The sequence below is a fragment of the Chelon labrosus genome (assembly GCF_963514085.1).
Source record: "Chelon labrosus genome assembly, chromosome: 10".
NCBI classification, from domain to species: Eukaryota; Metazoa; Chordata; class Actinopteri; order Mugiliformes; family Mugilidae; genus Chelon; species Chelon labrosus.
The window spans coordinates 11,307,863-11,335,398 of record NC_140360.1 but is presented as its reverse complement, the minus strand read 5'-3'; the positions used below and the strand labels follow the sequence as shown (position 1 = coordinate 11,335,398).

At 40.6% G+C, this 27,536-nt stretch overlaps 3 protein-coding genes across 3 annotated transcripts; 1 reads left to right on the top strand and 2 right to left on the bottom strand.

The window, feature by feature from the left end:
• Positions 1-640: 640 nt before the first annotated feature.
• LOC311494035 (pepsin A-like) lies at positions 641-3,389 on the bottom strand (the record flags this gene model as incomplete). Its single annotated transcript, XM_084552877.1, has 9 exons — positions 641-1,151; positions 1,253-1,351; positions 1,559-1,703; positions 1,813-1,929; positions 2,015-2,211; positions 2,315-2,433; positions 2,732-2,849; positions 3,035-3,176; positions 3,334-3,389. The coding sequence occupies 9 exons, from the start codon at positions 3,387-3,389 to the stop codon at positions 1,014-1,016; spliced, it is 1,131 nt and encodes a 376-aa protein (XP_084409003.1). The 3' UTR covers positions 641-1,013.
• Positions 3,390-6,767: 3,378 nt separating this feature from the next.
• Positions 6,768-8,336, bottom strand: prok1 (prokineticin 1; the record flags this gene model as incomplete). Its single annotated transcript, XM_084554262.1, has 3 exons — positions 8,259-8,336; positions 7,274-7,399; positions 6,768-6,887 (listed from the first exon to the last, which is right to left on the bottom strand). Exons 1-3 carry the CDS (start codon positions 8,331-8,333, stop codon positions 6,768-6,770), a joined length of 321 nt encoding a protein of 106 aa, XP_084410388.1. The 5' UTR covers positions 8,334-8,336.
• Positions 8,337-10,428: 2,092 nt separating this feature from the next.
• On the top strand, positions 10,429-15,297 carry lamtor5 (late endosomal/lysosomal adaptor, MAPK and MTOR activator 5). Its single transcript, XM_084553978.1, has 4 exons — positions 10,429-10,658; positions 10,754-10,815; positions 13,473-13,590; positions 14,843-15,297. Exons 1-4 carry the CDS (start codon positions 10,624-10,626, stop codon positions 14,901-14,903), a joined length of 276 nt encoding a protein of 91 aa, XP_084410104.1. The 5' UTR covers positions 10,429-10,623; the 3' UTR covers positions 14,904-15,297.
• The last annotated feature ends 12,239 nt before the right edge of the window (positions 15,298-27,536 follow it).

Genomic DNA, 27,536 nt, shown 5'->3' with positions numbered 1-27,536 from the left:
GATTCATTGTCAGCTTGCAGACACTCTCATGCTTTAAAATTCCCACATGCTGTTGCTTAATAAAGTTTGTCTCCTCTAGGAAACCAGTGGCATAGTTTACACAACAGTGGACTTCAGAGCTCACCAGAAACCTGAAGAACTTTATGCAAACCTGCAGATGTATACAAAACGGGCAGGAGTCACTGATGAGGAGCATGCTGGGATGGTGGAGTACTCCATACTGGCCATCAACTAGTAAACATTAACCACACGTTCTGTCTCAGTCCACTGTGTTTTTAAAGGTCAGTTTACTGTGTATAGTCTGAAGATATTTTGCTGCAACATGCACATAGTTGCATGATTGGAAATGTGGGAGCCATCATTACTGGACCCGTGCAACGTCATGGACGTCTTGGCTTCCACTGCCTTGTTGTGATTTATTTGTCCTTCTGTGCATCGACGTGCAATATTTGATCACTGAAATACTTCCTGAATGATACGAATGCTGAAATTATAACAACATCAAAGAAATGAATTTAGGTTAATGGTGAAATTAAGGCAATGAATGTGAGTTTTCTGTACTTTGTGTTCATCTACCGAGATATGGCGGTAGAGTTGTCAGATCGTGTCAGTGGGTTATCTTTCGTTATATCAATGTTTGTCCTTATCAGCTTCTGCTAGATTACAGCGTCTATGGTAACCTGGACCTGGCTCTCTACTGTTCTGAGAGACGCTCGATATCCGTGTTCTCAGAAAACAGACGGCCTTTTTTTTTATATCCTTTATAAAAGGTCAAGTTTATCTCGAGAGTGAATGAATGAATGACGGGACTGGTTCTTATTCCTGTGACATTTCAGGACGACACAAAACTTTTTTCACACTTCTGTATGATATTAGTTGATAGTCACCAAACACAAGACGAATAAATACACAGAGCGCTTCCAGTTGCTTTCATCAGTTTAATGCAAAGGCAGCCACAACATAACAGTGTCTCTATTTGTAACATTTACAGTGTATTTATAAGTATTTCTTGATTACACAGATTTGGCTAGACCAATATATTGATCCTTGAGATTAAAGATGGCGTAGTACTCCCTGATGAAGACATCTCCCAGGATCCAGAGCTGGGAGGTGCCACCCTGGCCAAAACCAGTGATGCAGCTGCCGGAGTTCTGTGGGGAGAATAACATAAAGGCTTATTTTCTGAGTTACTTTCTTATGGTATTAAGAGTTTTTCCCTGGTGCAGTAAGTGGCAGCATTTTTCTAACTGACCTGAGAGACGTAGGCAGGTGCAGGGACGGTGAAGGCATGTCCGTTGAGAGTGAAACTGACTTCAGGCATGCTCTGAATGTTCTGGCAGTTCACTATAGCCTGTGAGGGGAACGGAGAAAGAACACGTAAAAGCAGAATTTGTGTTTATTGCTATTTTACAGTTTTCCAGCTGAAGCAACCAAGCAGGTCCCACTTAATTATTTTTATTTGAGAGTTTTGATGTCAGAGCATTGAACGTGTGTTTACACTGGGTTCAGAAAAAGGGAAAATTCACATCAGATGGTGTGGCGTGATGGTATGACTCACATCTCCGTACTGGTCCGTTGAGGCTCCAACCCAGGAGTTGATGTTGTTGATGTCAGTGGTTGGACCAACGATCATAGAGGTGCCAGTGTCAATGATGGCCTGGCAGCCTCCAGAGCAGGCCACGGTCTGTCCATTGATGGTAACACTGCGAGGAGGAGGAGGAGGAGGAGCACAAGGTTGATTAGCGTCAAACAGTTTGCAACTTGTGTTTGTTTTTGTATATGATGAGGTTGTCACTGGTTTTGTCTTTGTACCTGTCCATGCTGATCTGCCAGTAGGTATCAGAGGACAGAGGGATCCATTTGATTTCTCCAGTGTAGTGGGAACTGTCAACGCCACCAAAAAACACCTCACTGCTCTCTTCACTGTTACTAATAAAAAAAAAAAGAAACAAATGTCATATACTAAATATATTGTGATGGACAGTGACTCCCAGACAACATCTTGTTTCAGTACCCGCTCAGGTAGACAGAGAACATGGGTTGAGAAACCAGTCCCTGACTTATCATGTTGTAAAAGACGGGCACAACATAGTCAGCGGCAATGCTCTGGAAGGCCAGTCCCAGGATGCCATCAGCCTGCATGTAAGTCATGAAGGTAGCCTCTGTCTCGCTAAGTCCAAACACCTGGTTGGCCACAGTGATGCCGCCCACCTGGATACACAGACAGTTGTCAGTCACAGTTCAACAAACCACACGGGCATGCCGGTTTGAAGTCTAAATAGATTATGCATTTCGTTCCAGAGGTTTTGGTTACCATAACAGTGTCGCTGCCTAGATATCCAGTCATGCTGCCAGTGCCATACTGGATGGACAGGGACTGGCCGTTCCTTCTGAAGGAGGAGGACCGCTCTGGGTTAAATTTATTGTGGTTCTCTGTAGAGGAAAGGGGTCTTTTTCAAATGTGCATTTTAGGTCAATGTCAAACAGCTTGGAGTATCTCTAACCATGGAGTAATTGCAAAGTGTCATACCATGCATTATAAAACAATTATTAAACAAGTATTTCGATATTCTGTTCTGAAAGCTCAAAGCTACAAGTACTGTAGAATGGCACATGTCAGCGTAATACAGTTATACTTGTACTTGAACTATGTAACACTCTGTCAAATTGTCAGACTAGCTGGCTTTTAATCCCGCACATGACCGAATAATGGTATCTGAGCAGCACTCACTGCAGGCCGCGCTGGAGCAGGAGACTGAGGGGACCCACAGGTTGGAGGAGCCGGAGTCAAAGATGACGCTGAAGGACTGAGGAGGGGTTCCAATTGTGATCACACCAAAGTAGGACAACTGGAGGGACACCAGAGGACAGATTAATATCAACCTGATTTAAATTTGGCAAACCAACAACAAAAAGCAGCAATCCAGCGACTACTGTACAGAATAAGTAAATTTCCACCAACTCGACCACAACCTTCACTTGACAACAGTTAAAGGAGCAAAAGCTGAAGCTCCTCTCTCTTGTCTGGACTTACATCAGCGTCATTGGTCATGGGCTCAATACCATCCTGGTAGAACTTGACCATTGGGCTGTATGGATGCTTCTTCCTGTACTCTTCCCACAATCCTTTCTCCTTCAGGGTCTCTCTGGCCGTCTTTCCCTTTCTCAGGGGAATCCTACACACGGCAAAGTGAGTTCAGAGTCAGAAAAATCCACACAGGTTTTACATTATATAGCTAACACAGAACAGTTAATAAAAATGTCTTCCTTATTGGTCTTCTAAGCAACGCTAGAAGAACAGATTCTCTTTCCTAATACAAGCGTAAAACTTACTTAACGCCGCATTCGGAGAAAGCCACGAGGGCTGACAGAACCACGAGCCACTTCATCTTTACAGCAGTACTCAGAGGAGAATTGTTTCAGTGGTGGAGCGCAGCCCTTATATACAACATATCAAGGTTGTTTTTCCAGAAATGCCCTCACGTATACCGTGATATCAAGTATCAGCAGGAGATAAGAAATATGTGACACAGTGATAAATAGTTTCTTATCTATCTAGAGTAAATATACCATTATTGATGTGTCGCACCAGACCAAACGAGACTGTCTTTGTATAATGTTTGAGTAATTACGCTGAATTCACTGGAAGTTATTGTGTTTCACTGTTTTGCTGACGATTATGTCACCATTGTTGGAATGCATTGGGAAGAAAACAGTTTTCTCTCAGAGGCATTATTCTTCTCTACATTTCTAGGTTGGGAATCTAAACATGCTATAAGATTGTCTTTTATTAACCAAACACATCATTTGATTATACTGTAAGTGTAAGATATGTAGACGTTTAGTAGATACAGCTAGGCCTTAGTGTGTTGACATATATATCATGAGATTCAAAGTCCAGAGCTACTGTTTGATGCTGATATTGAAACTTTCCACAGGTTTCCAAAGGTGTGCCCCGAGGTTGCGTGCGCAGTGTTATCTGATAAGGGTAATACGCGAAATAAAGCAGGGTGATAAAGCTAGAATGGCACGGGGAGCAAGAATAATAAAATAAAAATGTCAGTGAACTCTCAGAAGCTCTGTCAAAACTAAGCATCAGGTTTAATTTCACTTTTAATTTTAATATGTAATCCTACATTTGCACAGTTAGGAAGTTAAATGATGCAGACACACCTTAAAATAGCCTGCTAAGCTCAATAACACAAGCGCAAAAACATAAACATTTTATGCATAGGCCCTATAATGGGGAAATGGCTGATTTTAGTGTTGAACACTAAAAATGACAAATATATATAATATATTTTCTCAAAAATTAAACCATAATATTGCAGAATGAATGTTTATATTGTGTCATGGCTGAAAGGTTTCAAAATGTGGGTTATAATGGGAGTCAATGGGACATCTTTGTCACAAAAACTAATAATGCAATCAAGTCAGTATTTTAGATAATCTTGATCACATCCAAGACTGATTTGAAAAAATAAAAATACCCCAGCCTCCCAACATTTGTTTTATGTATTTTTTCTTCATAAAAAACAACAGTAACTTTAAGTAATCAAACTGGCATTTAAAGGGTTAAAATCCTCAAACTGATTGAAGTTTTGTAAAGTGCTGAAGTGGTTTTAGAGATTTATGCAGAAAAAAGCAGAAGAAAATATTAATAAGTTCAGTTTTTATAGCAGTTTTTAGGGCGTGGACAGTTTTGTCCTTCATGACTGAAGAGTGTAGTAAACTGATGCTAAATGGTGGAAATAATATTCAGGTATTCACCCTAGTAAAAGTAACAATAATATAACTATTTTATAGTTAATCTATTTAAATCACCCTAAATACTACTTTTGAGTTTTCTTAATTTATATGCTGTCAGATATGATTAATAAATAGCAATGCAACGATTTTATGTTAACGTCGCCACAGGACACTGTTCATTTTATTTTTTATTTTAACCGACGCGTCTTTCGGTAGTGGTTTTTGTAGTGGACGAGGAAACTCACAGACCAATGGCAAGCGAGTTAAGCCGTCCCACGTGATAACACTCAGCCAATCACGTCTGTGCGTTCCAGGCGGTAAACAATGGGACTCTACGACGCAGACGGTAAGATGAGAGAGTTGGAGGCAAGTGGAACACGATAAGACGGTAGAAAGAAAAATAACAATAGCGATAGATGTGGAGAAAACAAAGAGAGAGAAACAGACGAGTGTGAGATTTATTTTCTGTAAAACTGGACTGGAAACTGTTGAGTCAAGATGTGGAACAGAAAAGGGAAAAATAAAGCTTTTATTTATTTTTTAAATTTTCTGAAGTTAAGCATTTTATTTGAACATGCACAGTTTTCAGATTTTAGTTATTTTCTCTTATTTTGAAATCCAACTCACTTTTATTTAGTTAATGAGACAGCATTATACATATCTGCAGACATACATATATGATGTGGCGAGACAATAATATTGTCAAATAGTTTTCTAGTCATATTGAATTGATTACATGCAGATCTTGATACAACTAGGCTACTTAAATATATATCACACTAAATAGTCAGACATTATGGTTTTCTGGACCTTTGCTTCAAGAAATGTTCCTCTTTAAATTTTAGTTGAATACCCCTGATATAGAAGACGAAGGATGCTCATTGACTATCAATATTTAGTTGTGTTGACATATTATCCGTGCATGCCTCAGCTGCAGGTGATCACTATAATACCTATCATTATGAGCTGAATGCTAAAGCCGCTCTCCCTCTCAGACAGACGGTACCTTAAATTACTTCACTGCTGCATTTTGACATGAGCCTTTGTCAAACACACTCAGATGACCTTATTGTGTTGAGATGTGCGCCGACTTTGGAAATTCACTTTTACTTTCCATGCACCTGCAACCTAGAATAATCTGCATCAAAATCCAAAACTCATAAGTGTCCTCTGGGCAATACAGTAATTCTGTCTCATTTTATTATATGTCCAGCTGCCCTTTTTATTTGTCTTCATCTTAAAATCAATTTTTTTATGCTTTTCTGCTATAGCTACTATTTTGCCTTTTTAATATTTGCATCAGTTTTCCTAATGTGGTGCAATACTTGAGTAAATGTACTCAATCGTAGCTGACTACTGTGAGCACTCTAATGCCACAGCTTATGTCTCTATTATTTTGTATTTATATCCGTTATCTATTATACTTTCCTTCTATAAGACGTAAAGTGAAAGATTAAAATTTATACTTAAAACTGCATAAAAAAAACAGTAAATTTGCCTATAAAAAAATCTTCTGGTGGAAATGTTTTGCTGATCAGGTATTTTGCACAAGGTCATTGTTTGCATGCTGATCATGACTTTCATTACAATCACACTGTGATTAAAACCACTTGACTTTTTTTCTACACATTATATTTAGTCAAACAAAACACCTCCACTGAGCACATATCACACAACAGCATTATTGTACCTTTATTAACAATACTATTTGTACATTTGTCAGATTAAATTAACATGTAATGACTGAAAATAAATGTAGATGATTCACACAAAGATTTCCAAAGTGACTTTGTGTTTATTAATTATAAAGTAACTCATATCTACTGTGGTTCTTGCTTGTAAGTTACGCTGTCTTCGCATCTCTTTTCATGTGCTTGTCGTGTGCATCAGTAGAATCCAGACATTTTATTTTAGTGCATAGAGAACACAAATGAATAATACAGTCAGTGAAGATGATTTCGATCCACAGCTCTCTCTTCACTCTGATGTGCTCGTATTCATCTGTGTTTGGGTGTCCGTTAAAAGTCCATGTTTTTGAAGTCGTCAGTGCATCTGTACTTGCTGTCAGTATACCTGGTGCACACCAAGTGGGGGAGGCAGGGGCAGGTGTGATGTTGCCTTTTCCCCAGATAGGGCACCTGAAAGTGTAAAAATAAAAAAAGGGAGAAAGTGATGGTGGCAGGTTTTAAATCCGTCTTCATCAACTGACAAGCTGGGCTGCAGGTCTTAAAAAGCTTCACTTTAAAGGTCTGAATTTCAGAGACGGATGTGGTGCTGGCAGAACTAATTGTTGCCTTGTCCAGATGATCAGTGAGATGTATGGCTCTGATCGCCCGGTTCACTGTGGAGAAGATCGATAGCTTCTGCAGTTATCAGCAGATTTTCTAAAGCTTCAGCCAAGCTGCCAGCACATGATACAATCTGAATTTCTCCAAACAAGTGTGGGGTCGAGAGTCTGTGTGTTTGCGTGTGCGAAGGAGAGGCTGTGACTCTCGAAGATTATTGACATCACATTTCTTCTTACCTTGTGGCTGAAAGGGTGACATTCATCCCCTTCCACACCTCTCGGGACGCACATCCTCAGACCCCTCAGCCACAGACTGACGGCACAGCAAAGATCAAACCCACACTGAATATCTCTCTCACAGGCCTGCGGTACAGACAGGGGTACAGACAGAAAAGAATAAAAGAGGCAGGGAGAGCCCTTTTGAAGCGAATTTGTTTAATTTTTATTTATGCTAATAGAGAGATCCATTCGTGTCCATACAGTGAAAGCTATTTATCCACTGCCTGTCATCTCTGTAATCCATTTACAAATGAATATCAATCAGAGGACACAAATAATTTCCGCCGGCTTTTCCTGCGGACTTGAGGCGGAGGAGGATGTGGTCTCTCATGAGTCATGTGTAATCAAATTTTACAATATTATCCGGAGAAGTAAACGGTTCTCTTTGTATATATGCACATACAATATATATATGTATACCACTTTATATGTTAAATGTTTCTAAAAGGAATCCATATCAAAAAATCAAATGCTGGAAGACTATGGGAGTCTGACTGTTAAGTACTGCACACTTCTTCTCGTTGCATAGACTGAATTAGCGCTAAAACAGTTGGTTGATGAATTGATCAGTTGATCAAAAGTAAATAATTTTGATAATCCACTTATTCATGCAAATATGCCAAGCTGCTGTTGGCTACTGCTTTTTCAGATGTGAAGATTTGCTTCCTTTATCTGTTTTATGTTGCTGTAAATTTAAGTTCTTTGGGTTTTGAAATGCAGCTCAGATAAAAGAAGACCATTTGTGGTTACTGCCATGCACTCATGACCATCTTTTTTTCTATTTTTAGATGTAACACAATAAATTGTTGAATCAAAAACTTAATGATATTTGGATCTTAAAAATGAGTTTGATTGCATATATTACTGATTAAATTATATTTTTAATTTGACAAGCCTCTAAAAACTGAGCAGAGAGCAGCTTAGCCAGAAAGTTCTCACTCACCCCCGTGATGACGGCTCCTCTGGAGCAGCTCAGGGACACCAGGAGGAAGGACAGCAGCACCGCCCTGAAGCCCATGACAGCAACAGGAGAACTGGACGAGTTCAGCGCCCTCAACAGCAACTGGGAACGGACTCTTGGGGGCGTCACACTGGATCCCCGACTCTTCAGCCAGTCATGAAGCTCTCAGAACTCTTTAAAGAGGGGAGCCTCACTCTCTCCCTCTCTTTATCCACCTGCGACCCCCTCCCCCCTCGTTTCCCTCCTCATGCCTGAAATCTCCCCACGCCCTCTCTGCCTGTCTGCTCAGATGCTTCGTCATCTTACTCACCCAGATGACGCCTGATTGAGGATCATTGTGGATCTTTTCCTGTTGCGCAGGGTTTACTGTACATCCTTTCTACACTGAGGCTCTCACTGTTTCCATGGCACAAGTAGTTCAAGCTAAGAAAAACATATGGAAAACCTCTCTATTGATGCAATTCATATGAACTAAAAATAAATCTGAAACATCTTTGCGAGAAAAAAGGCACTGACAGATGAGCTTTCTGTGAAAACAACACAAAACTAATCGAAATCAAAGCTTTTTAACCAGTTCACTTAAATTACCACAGGTGGGGTCATGGACAAGGCTTCACGTGAAGCATTTAAAGACAGAAAAGTTAGACTTCTCAAAATGTTATTATATGATGTATTCCTTAGTGCCAGGTAAAGTGACATCTGTCTTCAGATAAGCTTCACAACAAGAGAATAATGCCTAGAACATTAAAACTAGTCTTATTTGTCACATGAGTTGTTGTACCATGAAAATATTTTGTAAAAACTTGTTTCTGTTCAGAATATGAGCAAAAATCTGAGAAGAATCTGGTGAGACTTGTTTTCACTCCTTAGTCTGCTTACTAAGCTATAGTGTCACTAAATGGACACCAGAATAGGAATAATGAGCCATGATGTTGCTGAATTACAGTAGCCATTGTACAGTATGGCAGGATGGTGATACACCGACTCTGAGTCACATCTCTATTTTGGGGTCCAGCTCATTGGCAGATTTAATGTGTAAAGAGCCCATATGTTATGATATTAATAATCTGATATTAATCGTGATGCATTACCATGCATACAGCATGTGTGACAAGTAAGGAAGATGTTATGTGAATGCATTCTTGTAAATTATTCTGCACGCATGAACCTGCACTTGTACAGTATGTGTGTTTGCCTACGTGCGTGCTCGGACAGTGATGAGCAGCTGGTTGTCAGCGGAAGCGATCGGGCTGTGATTTAAGCTGCGAGAGAGAAATATGAGCAAGAGAAGAGGAGAGGCAAAGGTGGGAGAATTAGAGGAAAGGAGGGGGAGCGTACCCCATGGGTCAGTCAGCAGGACATTACCCTGCTGCTACGCAGGTGATGGATTCCTCCAACACAGCGGCCACATAATTACATTCACCCATTTCTGCCCTGTCAGCAACAGCACTGAAGCCTCACCGTCTTTTGGACAGGCTGCAGAAATCATGCAGGAAGGGGAGCCCAGAGGCCTCAAACTAACTTTTGAAGAAAACACATTAACAAAATCCATCAACAAGAAGCTGCAAGGAACAAGGTTCCCACTTTAAAATCATAGTATTAATGCAATATTTTATGTTCAATAAAAGGGAGTTGGTGAAGTTTATATTATGTTTGTACGTGCAGTATTTATCATGCTGGGTCACATGTGCGCCATTATGTTGTGGTTATTCTATTAATATCCAGAGATTATTGTGCTTCTAAACATGATTTCAGTTCTCATGAATAAGATCACTGGAAAGAAATTACACCTTTCTCAAGATAACTACTTTAAGACTGAGGAGCACTGTCTAGACTAGAGCTGTTTTCAGCATCCTTGGCTTATTTTTTATCTGCTTCAGCAACACTTGAGAACATGATGTGAACTGAATTATCAATATAGTTGATATATTCAGGAGAAAGGAAAAAATAACTAATGTGATAATTCATGTCATTTTATATCCATACAACTCAAGAAATCAGAATCTATTTCTCACAGGGCCTGGGATGAAGAGAGATAGTGATGTAGAACAATATGAAGCAGTGGGGTTTTATTATTACTATTATTATTATTATTATTATTATTAGTAGTAGTAGTAGTAGTAGTAGAAGTAGAAGTAGTAGTAATATTTTACAGTTCACATACACGTTTTAATTTTGTTCTTACTGTTCGATTATTTTACCGCGCTTCGTGTAGTTTGGTCCTCATAGGGATTCGTAGTTCACATGACAGTCAGCTGACCGTACCCGGAAGCACAGCAGAAGCAGGCAAACAACAACAAATCTTCATACTGCAAACTCGAATTTCTCCATTATTTAGTTGTTTAAAATGGAGGCGACCCTCGAACATCATCTTGATGATACGTAAGTTAAAAACTACATGTTAGTACGGCTTGCATTTTAAACTGTGCGACACTAAAGACTGCTTATCGCTCTTATCGGCTCTGTGTCTTTGGCAGCATGAAGAATCCAGCAGTTGTCGGAGTGCTGTGCACGGATCAACAAGGACACAACCTGGGCTGTAAGACAACAGAGTTATTTTGTCTTGCTTAACATTACAGGACAATCCTTTTAAAAACTCATGCCTCCTAAACCGACACGTTACCGAGGGCAGGGTCAGGGTCAGGGTGTATGTGCCCGGAAAAGATTGACCGAAATAAATATGACTCGACTGGACGTATATACAGAGCTTATAAGTTGCAATTATTGGTTTTGTCAGAGGTTTACTTATAATTTGCCAATGTTTGTTGCCAATCATAAGTAATTAATAAGACAGAACAATAACGGTTCCGCAATTAATTGTCGTTGCTCAGTACAATTTAAAACAGTAATCTTGATAACAAAAGTATTATAACGGCATTAATAACGAATACCAACACACAGCCATGATATTTATTTTGTTTAAACAGGGAATTCTTACGCACAAAATGATTAATTCAAACAAAATGGAAACTTCCTAAGATAAAATTGTACTAAAATAGCAATTACAGTTGCTGTGTTGCGCTTTGCCCACACAACTCTGTGTATATATGAATAGTTAGCTAAACTATAACATCACACAGGAGTTGTAAAAAAGTAAGCAGCTAGTAAATGGTCCATGTGTCCTGTGGTCTTTTTTTTAACAGAAGATAAATGGTAAAACAGACCTTTAGAGTAAATTAAAGAACTTAAAAGGAGTTAATTACACATTATATACCCCTGTCTAAATGGTACGTGCATACTAAACTGACGTTACCTCTTCTAAAATCACTGTACAAATGCTTCAGACGGTTAATAGTTATTCAAACATACTGCACATTTCAGGAAGTTACTGGTCCCTGCTTCTTGGAGCTTCTTGGATGTAGTTTATTTCTGATGTCCCCGGTTCTCTATGATAGCAAGTGGGCAGTGTTAATTATTAAAATAATCGCTACATGGGTACTGAAAATAAGTTAGTTGCTCATAAACATTTAACTCAACAGCTGTCTAATGTGCTGTGTCAGTATGACAGAAGACATAAAGGTAGTCATTCTTGATGTAATGTCCGTACGGTGTCTGCATAAAGGTTTCAGTCAGCCAGAGTCTCTCCTTGTCCCTGCACTATAATTTAAACTATAATGTCTACATACAATGGACTCACGCACATTCAAAATAAAAAATAACTTATTGTACGAAATGTATATTAAATTCTACCAGCACCTCATTGACCTTTCAAACATACCTGAATGATATCTGATATTTGCCTTTACGACAACTAGCTACTGACCTCATTAATTAACACGATACTCAAGGAGTGTTTCAACCATAAAAAAACTAGAGCATAGAAACAATAAACTGAGACGCTTATCTTAATGTGACAGTGTCCCTCGTGTCCTCTGCTTTACAACATCTGAAGCTTTTCTGTCTGTGATGAATATCTGCTCCACATTCAGAGACTATTGCTTGTAAAACTCAATGGCCCCCCCATAAATAAAGTTATGACTATAATGAAAATACCTGTAAATTCGACCACATACGAGAAACTGCTCTAAAGTCAGTGTGCTGCTATGACTGGGGAAGGTATAGTGCATCTGTTATCAGTTCTGTAATATTAATTCTAATAATCCCATATCAGAATAATGAAACATATTCACAGTATGCATGTGAGGATTTACACAGTGATTGTAATCCAATTTATTCACAAAGCTTAATTAAAGATACTTGCACGTGTACTGTGTGACGTCATTACTGCTCGAGCAAGTTTTTACTTTTTGCAGACACAGTATCACAAATACACATTTGAGTACAGTAATGCTGCAGAGGGGGGTCATTTTACAAGCCTGTGGTCATTTTTGACATTTTCTCACGGTCTACTATCACAGCTTTTATTGGGTTTGTGCCAATTTAAGCAAATGATTAAAAAAAAAAAAAAGTAAGCAGTTATCAGCTCCATTATAGTCGCCAAAACTCAAGTGCAAATGCTTGGAAAAGACGTGTTTAATTCTGAATAACGCGAACAACTTGCTGCCCACTTTGTTGTGTCAAACTGGGTCACGAGCCGTGCAAAGTTTCATCATATTCACAGGGTTAATAATTGCTTCATACCTGGAATTACTGCTGGAGAAATACGTGCTAAATAACAGGGTTAAGTGAAATGTTCAGTAACCTTGCTGATAAAAAAATAACATGGAAGTGAGGTTATTTGTGAGCATCACCAACAATAAGTAACAGGCATAAGGTATCTCACTGACAACTGACAGGGAAAAAGTTTTTTAGGCTTTTACTGACTGAACCAAACCACCAAATCATTTTAGATTTATTAAAACAAATTCAATTATCTGCCCTGGATGATTTAAGAGAGAAGAGGGAAATGCGAATATTGAGTCAGCATGCAGGTAGCTTTGTTTAGCATAAAGACAACTAGCCACTGACCTCATTAATTAACACGATACTCAAGAAGTGTTTCAACCATATAAAAACTAGAGCATAGAAACAATAAACTGAGATTTTTATCTTAATGTGACAGACCGGACAGGTGCAGTAACTGTGCTATCGTAATGTTTTCGTCATTGTGAGTTTATACGGGAACCGCTTGAGACTCCAGGAAGTTAGTAATTCTACATATTATCTCTCCTTATCAAAAAGACGCCCCGTCATTCAGCATGTGATGAAGTCAAAAGTTAAATGTAGTTTTCATTACGTACTCTATTTGATTTCCAGGCCGTGGCTCCTTATCTGATGAACATGGCGGCGTTGTGTCCGTTCTGGCCAAACAGGCCGCTGCTCTCACCGGGGATCCGACAGACACTCCGACTGTGTGCCTGGAGTCTGAGTTAGGGTGAGCACTGACACAAACCTTTTGTCTTTTTTGCATGACTGACTTGCTTCTCTCCTCCTTCATGTCCGTCCCAGTAAAGTTAAGGTATGTCCATCTTGGTTCTGATCAATATACGTGGAGATCAATAACTCTTGAAGACACCGCTGGAACAGATCCAAAATCAGAGATTATGTGAAAATCTGACTTTGCTTGAAGGAGTTCATTTTTGTGGCTGTGCTGCCACCTTCTGGAGCCTGTAAAACACCACCTGGTGCACCGGCATCTGCAACTTAAATTCTTAACAGTACTCCTTATTATAATTAGGAAGTGTTAGACTTGTTGTGACTTTTCTTTAAAGTATAGTAGGATGACATTTTGTGTCACTGGGGTGTAAACTAAAGACAACTGACACTTTAGGTAATAATCTGATCCCTGCTCCTTTTAAGTTGCTGCACCGTAGGTACTTTGAGGAAAGAAATTTCAATCCTGTTATGTGTTGCACATGTCAGAATTGACAATAAAGCTGACTTTGACTTTGACTTGACTTTGACTAGTTGATGTGATTAGTCTTCTGCTCATGCAACATTTTATTCTGCTCTGATTATTAATAGAGTTCAAACATTGAAGCTGCAATCTGGAAGTTGTTCTTTTAAATATATGTCTTTTATATCACTATCTACCACTAAATGAGGCAACACAATGATTGACCTATTGCAGTATTTATATGTTTCATTATTATGAGTGTCTGCGGCGACACTACAGGGAAAACGTGAATCTCATTAAACAGATATCACGACCAGACAATAGCCAGCAGGTTCAGATATTGCTTCTGGCGCAAACACAACTTCACCTGAAGAGCATTTAACTTTCCTGACTCCTTTAACAAAACACCTTTGCTTTGCTGCCTCCAGTAAATTGTGACCTGTAATTGCAAACCACATCTGTCTCTATAAGACGAATTATGTCGGACCCCAGGAAGAATAGCTGCAGTTCTGCTGCAGCTAATGGGGATCCAAATAAAACAGTAAACAATAAGTATAAAGAGAAACGGTTGAAAAAAAAAAACAGGTTGGGTGAGTCTATGAAATTGAGATTACCCTTTGTGGAAATAATGCAATATTGATAAGTCATAGGTACAAGTATGTTGCTGGTGAAAGACTGAAAGATATCACAAAAAATGTGTTTCCTAAACTCTGTCTCCTTTGACTAATCCCCATATTTGAGAAGTTGTTGTTAACCGTGGATGTTTTTTTGATTTTTATTTGTTTTGCAGAAACATTCTGGTGAGGAGTCACGGGACCATCACAGTAGCAGTCCACAAGATCGCGTCTTGAAGACGGCAGGGCCCGCCGAGGAGTTTTATTGTAAAGAAATGTACATGTAGACACACGAGTGAAGTCACACAATCCAAAAGAATCTGAGAAATCTCAAGTTTCAACACTGATGAGCTTTTTTTTTTCTTCTTTATGTCAGCTTTTCTTATTTAAACCAGAGGATGCTTTTTATTTTTGGGGTGTTATTCTTTTGTTTTACTAAATAAATGCTATACATACACCTACAATCTGTAAGTAATGCTGTTACATTGATGTTATGCACAGAAGAGGTGTCCTGTCATATCCAGCCGTGTTAATGCTGCACGTGTGTGTGCCTTCTTGTTAAAATCCTTTTTTTCCCCCAAGGCAGTCATGCACAGAATAACAGTCAATAATAAAGTTTAACTTGACTTTGTGCTGCCCTCTCCTGTGTTAAGTATTCATTATTTTCTCCTTTGCTCGTTGCTACATGGTTTACCAATTCACTTTCTCTGGCAGCCGTGAGATAGTGGAGATGGAGGAGCAGGTTTCAGTGTTTGCAATCATTAATTCAGATGCTATAAACGCATTCTTGGAGGTGGGATGTTTCACACGAGAGAAGGAGCGTGAGGAAAAAGGTAATAGATGGATGCCAAATGTGTGCTGAGAAGGTTTTAGACGCTGTATCAATGTGTAAGATGTTACTTGCAAATATCTTTGAATGGCAAACTCGAGTATCTCGCTTTCACGGCTGCTAATCCGCATATTAGATTGAGCGTGCAGTGCGTCTTGGTGGCGCATCGCCTTCGGGCAAGACCTGGCTAAAGTCTGCGGTGGCTCTGATGTTTTGACCGCAGAGGTGTTTTTCTTGTTCTCCTCCCACCCTCCGAGCCTTCGGATGGGGTTTATGGCTACGTCTCGGTCACGTGGGTCTCCTCAGTGAAGGCTTTGCACTCTGCGGCTCCTCGGCACATCCAGCGATGCTGAGGCTGAGACATAAGATGCAGTTGAGAGTGTCCCGTGCATAGAGGCAAAGTTATGGCACGGTCATCCTTGGAGAAAAAGGTCCCGCAGCAAATTTTCTCTGTCAAAAAGTCCCTCACCGGTGACGCGCATGTCTTTCAGGGAAGCACAACTCCGGAGCGAGAGACCCCGAAATTACGCGTCAAATCAAACTAATTGAAATCCGGGCAGAAGCAAGTCGACGACAGAAGGGAATTACAGGTATGTGCTGCTTCACCATCTTCTCCTATGAAAATACACAAGAGAGTAACACATTTTAAATATGAAATAACAAAATGTGTACACTTTTAATTTATTTTCTCCGTTTGTCAATATCTGTGTTGCCCCATCTCAAAAACAACAAAAACAAAAAAAACTCTCCCAATCTGTTATCTTCTGTGATCCTTGGAAGTTATTTTTGGCTTTACAACTTTTCACCCAGTTTGCCTCAGTGCAGATTTGTATCTCTTTTCTTGTCAGATGGCACCCAAATGTGGACCTCTTGAAATTCAACCTTAAAATGTCAGTTTGATTTAAATTGCGCATCTGCGTTTCGACTTTTTCCCCCCTTGTCTCCCCAGCAGCGTTGAGTTGAGTTTAGGGGCGCAATGCAACAGGCCTGGAAAGTGAAGATAACAACTGGCTCACAGCTACACACGGTAAGAACCCCACCCTGCTTTCTCCACACAATAATCCGGTTTTGTGTGTGTGTTTGCCCCCGTGGTCTAAGACAAAGGCTTCCAGCTAAACAGCCTGCATTTACTACATAATCTCACAATTCCTCAGGACTGATGTCTGGCTTTTCTCAGAACTTCGTGCAGAAGCAAAGCTGCGATCATAGTTAGGGGGCTCCAAATGGTGACTTTGGGTTATTGTGATGGAAGAAAAAACTGTGCAAATCAAAAAAAGATGAAGAAAATTGTCAGGAATAACAAAAAACAATTTGAGTTCTTTCAAAATGGTAGTTTTTCATACATAGTAAAGCAAAATCCACAGACAAGCCAAATGTGCTAACCAAAACATGATCTTCTGCAAAGAATGCTTTAAATGTAAATCAGTATTTATCACTGATGATCTGATAACTGAATGGTTTAGATGTGGAGATAAAAACCAAGTGGAAACAGGTGAGCTGATTGACTGAATCAGTTCATGCCGAAAAACCCAAGCTGTCACCTCAGGGAAGAAAATAGTTCGGCTGTCAACGCATAATCTGCTCAAAAGTGGGTCACTGCAGAGTTGGAACAAGTCCTGTTCCTGAATTTTTTTTACTTATATACTGTATTGAAAGGATTGAAACATACTCTTGTTCACCTCATCTTTAACATGTCTTTTCACCTCCAGTCATTACTGTGCGAGTTAAGTTTTTACGTTCTGCAGACACAGTAAAACAAACACCGGGAGGTCATTTTACCAACCTGTGATGATCTCTGTATACTCCATCTACGGTTACATTGAAATCAACAGATGTGATATGTGTGTGTTCCCAAACTAGCCTCGTTGTTGGAGTAAAACGTGTTCCTATTTTGGAAGTGTGATCTTGGTTTCATTCACTTTTTTTTTGCAGAATTTCCCTACACCGTTGCATATTTTCTTGTCTTAACTTAAAGTCCTTTGAGGCCCATTTAAAGAACAATGTGCCAAACCTCAGCCTAACTGGTAGAGTTATCTACAGGTTATTCAGTGACAGTTCTCGTCGTAATACTGACAGGCACGTCAATCAATCAGTCTGCAAACTCCCCCTGAGATCATTTGAATTGTCTACATGTTTGTTTGCTAAGATCATGCTGTACATTTAAGTCGTTTTGTTTCTTACAAAGAAAGCTACCAGTGTGGATACTTCTCAGGTTGCAAAAGTTCAGAAGTCAGCAAGAGAGTGACACTTGCATAACCTGACTTTTTAGTTGATTCTTCTCTTCTTCCCTGAGAGACTTGCATAACTGGAATTTAACGTACACCTTTTCCTCCTACGTTGTAAAAATTTTTAATTATTCCATTGCGTTGGTTTAAGTATTTGTAACAGTAATAATGCCAGTGACACTCCCATCAGAGTGCCAGCTATTATGTTTTCCTAAAACATAGCTGACACTCTGATTGCGCCAATGAAGCTGATGGGAGTGTCACTGTCATCGCTTATTAAATTTCAGAAAGTGTTACTGCAATTTCTTGTTTCATAGTCTGTTACTTTACTTGTCGTTGCCTCCTTCTTCTTCTTCTTGTAGGTATAAAGCTCACCTTGATGCAGCCATAGTTCCAAGTGCCCTTCGATGAGAATGAGCCTCAGAAAATAGGACGCCTCCGAGTTCTGTTCACCTGCAGTGCCTTCAGGCATACTACTAAGACATCATAACAGGTAACACCATCAGCAAAATTCCTCTTTCAGTATGCAGATGTTGCCCTTTCTATTCGGGTCAACTCTCTAGACTGGTTTCCTACATTGTGATATATTATTTTTCGAGATGCTCACACCCAGTTTGTCTCCTTCAAGGAGAACATAAACTCAGCAAGTGGTAGATTTCAGGCTTAATAAAATAAACCAAATGTAATTTTGCATAAAATAATTATTCAGACCAGCAGAAGACTGATATCTGCACAGTTTTGCTCTCTAAACTAGTAACACGCTGACCCAGATCTCCAAAGCTTTGTGCCATTTGTTTCCACAACTGAAGTGTGTGTGTGTGCGGTGCAATATTGGGGTCACAGGAAATGGCATCCACAGAGAGCAAAGGAGACACGTTGGGCCTTGATTATAGTCTGACACGGATTCTGAAGAAAAGCAGGCTTTGAGCTCGCCGTGCAGGAGGGGGCACACGCTGTAATTACTCCTCCTGTCCAAACTGGACAGAACAGGATGCCTTTACGAGGTGGACTATGAAATGCACCGTTTTTGTGGGAAATGTTATTTAAACGTCAGCCGAAGCTAATATTAGATGATAGGTGATATACGTAGAGGAAATTTCCTACCAAATGCACCATATCTTTAAAGATAATTATTAGATTTTTTCCTATAGTAGCAAGTAAGTCTCTAGACGGTCTCTTTCTAAAGCATCAAAACCAGTTAATATTCATAAATGGGCATTGTTACGACTCCTTAGATGGTTGAAGGGAAAAGAGACAAACACAACAATCAAATAAATGGAGCCACAGGTCGTGTGGGGAAAAAAAGAAAAATGTTTTGACTGAGTAAAACTACTAATACAGGTATACAATTGGAACGGTGGTGAAAAACATACAACAAAACTGGTCCTAAACTGAGACTAGACTTGAAACAAAATGTAAACAAAACCCTGACTCTCTTATCTACGAATGGAGCTTAACCAAAAACAAAAGCGGCACCAACCCTAAAACCTAGTGTTTATGGCAGGGCTATTCAGTTAATTGGGATTGGAGCCAGCTCATGAAACTGAGGCAAACTAAGGGGCCAGAGAAAGTAATCACGGTAACAAATAAAGAAATTACAACAACATACTGAAGGAGTCAATGTATTCTATTTTGTAAATGCAGAACAACATATGCACAAAGGGTTGCCAACTCCCTGAAAAATAAATAAGGGACACCTCACTGGCAGGGCCAGTCGACCCGATTGCCTTCACCCTTCCCGGTGTGGTGAATTTTTTTTAGCCTTTTTTTGTGTGTGAAACGATTTTTGAACTATTTGACTCAAACCTGAATTGAATTAGATGCATATTTTTGAGTGATATGAACACGTGCAAAACAAATTATTATTCAACAATTTAGTTTTAATACAAAATAACAAAATTAACAGAAACCTGTCCTGCTTAACTTAAAACTGTATAAATTAATATAAAACAAAAGAAAGCAGAGCATTACTCTTGTAAAAGTGCAATAAGAAAAGTTCAAACAGAAAGTGCGAGTAAAAATTGTTTGCTTTGTTGTCTTCCGGTATCTTCTTCGCAAACAACAGTACCTCGACCAATGAGATGAGCGGGATTCCCGCTGTCAGCTCATTGGTCATAGAGCAGGAGACGGCCTGGGATTTACCGTAAATTTTCACATAAAGCGCCCTGTTGTTCATTCATTCCATTGACATTTTACACACATTTTTTGATTTCGTACTTTTGTTTCTAAATACGGAACGATTCTGTTTTTCAAGGGACGGTTGGCAGCCCTCTTGATATGGACAACTACTGAACTCATTTTTTTTTTTAAGTAGAGAGAGATATTTTGTCTTGTTAGCCAACCTTCGTGCTTGAAAGAAAGAAGTCAGAGCGGTCAGAGCCAGCCACATATACAGTCAGCGCTCAGAGAGCGTTGCACTCGAGCGCGAACGGCGAACGGCGACTGATTGGTCATGTGCGGTCTCTCAAAATATAGGTCCGACTTAAACGTGTGCATACCGTCTCCTACTGCACGAGAGAATGTACAATTAGCCATAATCATGCGCTGTATTAGACTATCCATATGTAATAACTACACGACACTGTAAGGGCCGGTACAAAATTCCTCAGGGGCCGGACACGGCCCGGGGGCCGCCCATTGAATAGCCCATGTTTATGGACAAAGGAGTGCTACGTGATTGAAAAATGTATGGGGTACCCCCAAACTTACCTAGCCACACATACTCACTCCACAAGCCTAGTTTTAAACAACAAAGTTCACTCAATGAAGCATAGCACAGGAGCACGCGACCAGCAGCACAGGCAGAGAGTAGAAAATGATCACTGCAGGCAAAATTGGCCAGCTGCTCTCCACTTGTATAGGTTAGTTAGGTTGATTTTACCTGAGAGCAGTCAGGAGGAGGAGGGTAAGAGAAGAACAGGAGGGAAAATACATGTACACAAACAATTCTGCCCCCTGACCCTGCCTGTCACATAATGCCCCTACTCATATAAGTCTAAACAAAGTTTGGAACTATATCCTACAAGTAATCTCTAACGACTAGATTACATAGCACGGGACAAAGCATCCGCAAGAATATTTTCGAACCCCTTTTTGTGAGAGATTTCAAGATTGAAATTTTGAATAATCAAGGCCCAACGCATAAGACGTTGGTTGTTGTTGAACATCCGGGAGAGAAACACTAGAAGGTTATGGTCAGTGAACACCTTAATGGGCTTAGCACTAGATCCAACATAAACCTCAAAATGTTGCAGTGCAAGAGTTTCCTTTTCTATGGTGGAGTACTTGAGTTGATGTTTATTAAATTTGCGTGAAAAGTAGCTCACAGGCTGATCGATGCCCTGGTCATCCTCCTGTAGAAGGACAGCTCCAGCTCCGAGTGCGCTGGCATCTACTTCAAGCTTGAATGGCAGGGAGAAATCTGGGGCAGACAGGACAGGACAGGAGCATGACACAGCATACCTTTCAGGCTCTCAAATGATTGTGTACACTCACCAGTCCAATTAAACGGCTTCAAAGGACTGGTTGAAGTTGTCAGTGGGGCCGCTACGGTGGAGAAGTTTTTACAGAACCGCCGATAGTATTCAGACATCCCAAGGAAACGTCTTAGCCCTCTCCTGGTGGTCGGCACAGGAAATGCAGCAATGGCCTTCATGCTTGCATCTGCAGGACACACTTGCCCTCGACCTGCTGGCCATGGTAGAGGACAGTACCTTTTCCAAACTCACATTTGGCAAGATTGAATGTTAGAGATGCAACTTCCCTCAGTGTAGCTATGTGGGTTGCCCAGTCAGCAGAATTTACAACATTATCATCCAGATAGGCCTTAACATCTCCCAGTGCTTTGTTTACTAACCTTTGAAAGGTAGCAGGAGTGTTACACATACCGAAGGGCATGAAGGTATACTGTAGGAAACTATCTGGGGTCACGAAAGCTGGAATGTCAGATGCACGTGAAGTTAAAGGAACTTGCCAGTATCTCTTCAACATGCCAAGTTTGCTGATGTATGTTGCGGGGCGAATCTCATCTACACAATCATCAATAAGGAGTAATGGATGGGCTGTGTTCAACTTGCGGAAGTCAGTGCAGAACCTGGGGCTTCCATCAGACTTGGTATTGAGGAGGCCATTTTCCACAAGATGGTCAACCTCTTTCTTCAGGACTTCCCTCTTAGCTGGACTAACGCAATCGGCATGCTACTTTATTGGTGTTGGGTTAGTTAAGACAATGTCATGAGTAATGACCGAAGTTTGAGAAGGAATATCATTAAACAGACACGGGGAATCAGAGATGAGTTGGGTCACATCGTCATGCTGGCCGTAAGGGAGGTGAGACTCACAGGGAGGGAGGTGTTGCTTAACCTTGCCCCCTGTGGCGTGGCATTACACATCACTAATCAGGAGAGCTCACCTTCCAAATGGATGCCACAGGTGAGACTGCAGCTTTCCCCTCTTGGACTGAGGAGGTTTCACATTTTTCATCACGGGAGTGGTACAACTGCATCATGTTGACATGGTACACACTCGTCTCCCGTCTGTGGTCAAGGGTTTTGATGGCATAGTTGGTGTCCCTGAGTTTCTGCTGTACGACACAAGGACCAGAAAATGTAGTGCAGAGGGCAGAACCAGGTGTGGGCAGCAGAACTTTGTCTCCTGGCTTAAACGTAGGAGCTACTGCATTTCCTGTCTACGTTTTCTGTGTAGAGGCCAGGGCATCTCTTGCCAAAGGCTATTTGGAGACGATCTTTGAGCTTGATGATATACTCTGTGATACTCTTGACCTTTGATTTTGGCATGGCCAGTTGCTCCTTGAGGACCTTTAAAGGGACACTGACCACATGTCCGAACGCTAGGTCAGCCAGACTGAAACCCAGTGACTCCTGTGCAGCTTCACGGGTGGCAAATAAAACAAGTGGAACACTTTCATCCCAATCCCTCTGTGACACATGGCAGTGCTTACGCAACATAGACTTCATAGTTTGATGGAATCTTTCTAGAGCACCCTGGCTTTCAGGAAGGTAAGACCTATAGGTGACATGAGTGATGACTAAGGTTTTCAGTGCTTGAGCAAATACCTTGGACTTAAAATTGGTGCCTTGATCAGTTTGCACTACTAGAATTTTACCAGGGCCTTGGTAATGACTGGAGCAGTGATTTTCCACAGTGGGATGGCTTCAGGGAACCTGGTGTAGACACACATAACGGTTAGCAGAAACTGATTTCCACCCTTGGATTTTGGCAACGGTCCTACAAAATCAACAGTTACTTTTTTATATGTTTCATCCATCACTGGAATGGGGCAGAGAGGAGCTGGGGGAATCACCAGGTTCGGAAAGAGTCAGACAAGTCAAGTCCATATTTGTTACTGGTTAAGTTTAATTAGAATTCTACTTTTAGATTTAAAAAAAAATCTAAATACATTTTAGACAGCTGGGATAGGCTCCAGCCCCCCCGCAACCCTTCACAGGACAAGTGGTTACATCAGTTGAACGAATGAATGAATAAATAAATACATTTTAGTCGTGTCCCATTAATCATCTCAATGAAACTGCCTGAACCTGCCCAACTACCTAAAACTAAAACCGAATGCACACAAGTCATAAAATGAAAAGCAAACGCCGTGCTAAATGATGGCTGATAGTGTTTTGCTGTCCTATTCACAGACTAAAACAATAGTTTCTGCTTTTATGGCACTATTTGGTATAAAACTTTCTTGTGCATAAATTAACTGAACATGAACGGGATTAGAAAAAAAGGTAGTTTGTGCAACCAGCGTGTTCATATCCACCACAAACTGCGTCAGTTAATCATATACTTAGATTACATAGATTATTATTTTCCACATGCATTAGTTTCATATTGGTTACACAGCAGATATTGGATATTGGAATTCTACCAGTGCTTAAAGGTATGTACAGTTAAAGGTGTGGCACTTTGAGTTACAAGTGGATCATAACAGTGTGATTTCTGTCTACCTATGCATTATCCGCTCGCCTCACTTCCATTAAGCTCTTTTGCTATTTATGAATTAATCCCTGCCAAGATGGCCACCACACTGAGCTTCAAAAGCACTCTTCAGAAACTTTAATGGTAGCATGACAGAGGGTTGGTCTCCAAACAGATTGAGCAACTACAAACTTACCCGACTCTTTAACAGGTTTGCTGCTCAAAACATTTATTTTCCTGTGCAGTCTAACTCCTTTTAATGTGGGAATGCATAATGATTGGGGTTAACGAAACTATTGATTGGGTGAGCAAGGGTGAAACATGCCGCGCTACGACCTTAAACAGCCGTCGCCCTTTCTACCGAAACACCACTAACGTCCTTGAACTTCTGCACCTCTTATGTCGTAGATAAATATTACAGGGCGTTGCTGGCATGCATCGTTCAGAGATATTCATCACTCGGGTCAGTATTTATTTACAGCGCACACTAGAAACATTCTATCACATCCATTTTCAAGACCAGGACAGTTTAACTGAATGGAAGCCAGATGTGACTGTATCTGTAGCCTTGTGTTAGATTGTCCAGGACAATGCTGCTCATTTCTCTGCTTGATGTCTTCACACACACACATGGTCTGTCTGTTTCCAGAGAGCTTATGGTAAATATTTGATCTGATGTTGCTGCATTGCTTCATTCTGCAGGTACAGCAGAATGACTGTAGCTGGTATATAGACAACAGAGTCTGTTCAGTGTGTGTGTGGCTTTTCAAGAAAAGAAAACCTAAAACAACAACACAGCATTTTTTAAATTAAATTTTTCCTGTGTTCCCCTGCAGAGGCTTTGAGCTGTAGTGGTGCTATTGATCTGTTTCTATCTGAGTGGGTTCACCCATGCGCTCAAGGACTTGTTGCGCAGTGTTGTTGCCAGTGATTTAACCTGTTCCAGGTCTATAGGTGGTGGTAACACACCAAGATGTAAAGCATGCACGCATGAACCGTGCATACATTATCTGTGCACAGAATTTTAGAGCTTTAGTGGCATTTATTTAAAAGTTGCACATCTTTTGCGTTTCATCTAATGCGTTTTATTTCATTAATTCATATATGCAGACTTATGATTTAAATTGGACACGTAGCTAACTGAAATGTTCATATCTAGGAGCGTTGCCTAATGTGGAAACAAATATCGCTGTCAGATTAGTTCAGTTCTTTTCAATTAACATTAAAAATGTATATTGATGCTTACCATTGTCTTCAGACCTTGCTAGTGGATCCTGGTGCTTGTGGTCGGAATATCAGACTTCACCACGGACAAAATTATGCACTCATTCAAGCCTGTAGTTGAAACATTTCTCTGGTCTCCTCCGGTGGTTTTAATAGTTTACATGGCAGTCACATCTTTGGCGTCCATTTTCAGATGAATCTATTTTTTTTCTGCACTAGTGGCACTGATGGTTTGCCACGCTTTGCACTTGTCTGGATGGTTGACATGTAACGCATTCATTCATTCATTCATTCATTCATTCATTCATCTTCTACACCCGCTTATTCCTGTTAAGGGTCGCGGGGGTCTGCTGGAGCCTGTCCCAGCTGCGAGGCATGGGTACACCCTGGACAGGTCGCCAGTCCATCACACTCACATGCACACCTACGGCCAATTTAGAATCACCAATTAACCTAATGAGCATGTCTTTGGACAGTGGGAGGATGCCGGAGTACCCAGAGAGAACCCACGCAGACACAGGGAGAACATGCAAACTCCACACAGTGTGGATTCAAACCGGTGACATTCTCGCTGTGAGGCATCAGTGCTAACCACCTCGCCACTGTGCCACCTAGCGCATGCTTTAAAAATTTTTTTTTTTTTTAAATTAGGATGCTTTATTAAGTGAGGTTTCTACCTCTGCAGAAGAAATGCTTATTTCCTTTTTTTGCCACTCTTGAATGCAAATTTCTTGCTTTCCTTAGGTCTCCTTCCTCTGTCTAAGTGTAATGTTACCTGTCCAGTTGCAGTATCTTGTGGTTTGCACACAGCACTCAAGTCTGCTGCCCGTTGAATTAAATGTGTCTATTGGGTCGTTTCCTTTTGCTGCTTGGAGCCAATTTAAGATCAGCTGCTATTTATCAACCTGTGCAGGTGGCTAGAACAGAATTTGCCGGCAATTTGTGCACAATTTATGAATCCTGCAAAGGTTATTTCTCCTTTTCATCTTGGTCCTTTGGGTAAGAAGAAAGAAAAGAGAGAGGGAAATAGAGCACCAGTCATGCACGAGATCGGCAAAGAGGTGCAAATTTCTGCAGGGCAACTTTGAGGCTTCGTTTCAGTGTAGACGACATGCTCAGTCTTGTACTCATAAATCAGACTTTCAAAGGGGTGGAAGTGAAAAGGCACGTTGAAAGTGTCTCATTGTTTTCTGTCAGACATCAATAAACTCTATAAATGAATCTAGGTCACAGAGGGGTGGAATTTCGAAAACATTATTTACCAAGTAACCTCACTAAAATCTGTAATATTAGACTAGATGTCAAATGTGAAAGTTGGGGAGAGAGTGTCCCGGTGTAAGTATGCTGTAACATCGTGTTACCACACTACTAGGTGCTGAACTCCAATCCCCCTTTTCTCAAACCCTCGAACTCTCAGCACATTCACAAACATGCACTCAAGCACACTCTGAGGACAACTTGTTAACAGCACATGGGGGGGAAATACTTTCCTCGCACTACACTGGCCCAATTCATTCCGCTTCTAATCCGCTCTGTGCTTTCTGTCTAATTTGGTCCTGGCTTCTTATACACGTCTAAGTCAAACTGAGTTAGTGATGCAGGCTACAAAAGACTGCTGATAAACACACTGTTTACTACCCCCCTCTCCCCCTGCTTTCTTCAAGGGGCCTTTGCTTCCCAGCAACTGAGACAAGGTTATATTTTATGGTCTCCACGTGTTGGCAGTGTGTTTAAGAAGGTCGTGTTCTGATGTATACGTCTTCAACCAAGGTTTAAGTGTGTTTGACCTTTCACCCATGTGTGAATGAGCTGGGGTGTTAATTTAGAATTAGGGTGTTAATTAATTAGTTTCGGTGTTTAGTATTTTTTAAGAGTTAACTTAGGTTTGGGCTTGTTTTATGTGTGTTCGCATGTTCTCTTTGTTTATCTGCGTGCCCCTTCCCCTCCTGTTTGCTTCAGCTCACAAAAGTAAGCGTAACATCCCCGCTTCCGTTCATTATTGTTTGGCGGCGGAGGACTTGTAATTCCAGCGGATGTGTCATCACCTCCGAAAAGTATTTCTGTCTTGGGTTGTTTAGAGATTATAATTCCTCTGCACAAAGAGCACTAGACATATGATATCACTCCTTCTCCAGGGTTAAACGAATGGACAGGAAATGTAACTGCATAGTGGTGCTCACTTCTGCAAATGTTTGGTTTAGGCGAGGGGTGACGCATCTGCTGGAGGCAGATGACGGCATGTCACCACGTTCCAACACTGTGTATTCTCTGGACAATTATTTGCACTGTTCACAAGGGCTCCTTTGGATATAACACACTGTGTACGAGAGAGTTGGCAGGGTGCAGCCTGTTTACTGCCTGCTCTGACAGTTGCAACTCCTCCAGGTGCTTCTAAAAACCTTCAAGTCTGCAGCGCATCTGTAAAAATGTCTTATCATTAGCCTTGGCTTCCCAGGACCCCCACAGTCCTGGCTCAGTGTACATCCTGCATTCATGGATGTGGGAGTTTCGCAAACTTTGATGAGGCTGCTCATGTATTTGCAGAGATGCATTGTTTTCATACACACATATGCGGTCTGTTTGTTTCCAGAGAGCTTATGTTTAATATATTTCATCTGATGTTGCATTGCTTTATTCGACTGAATG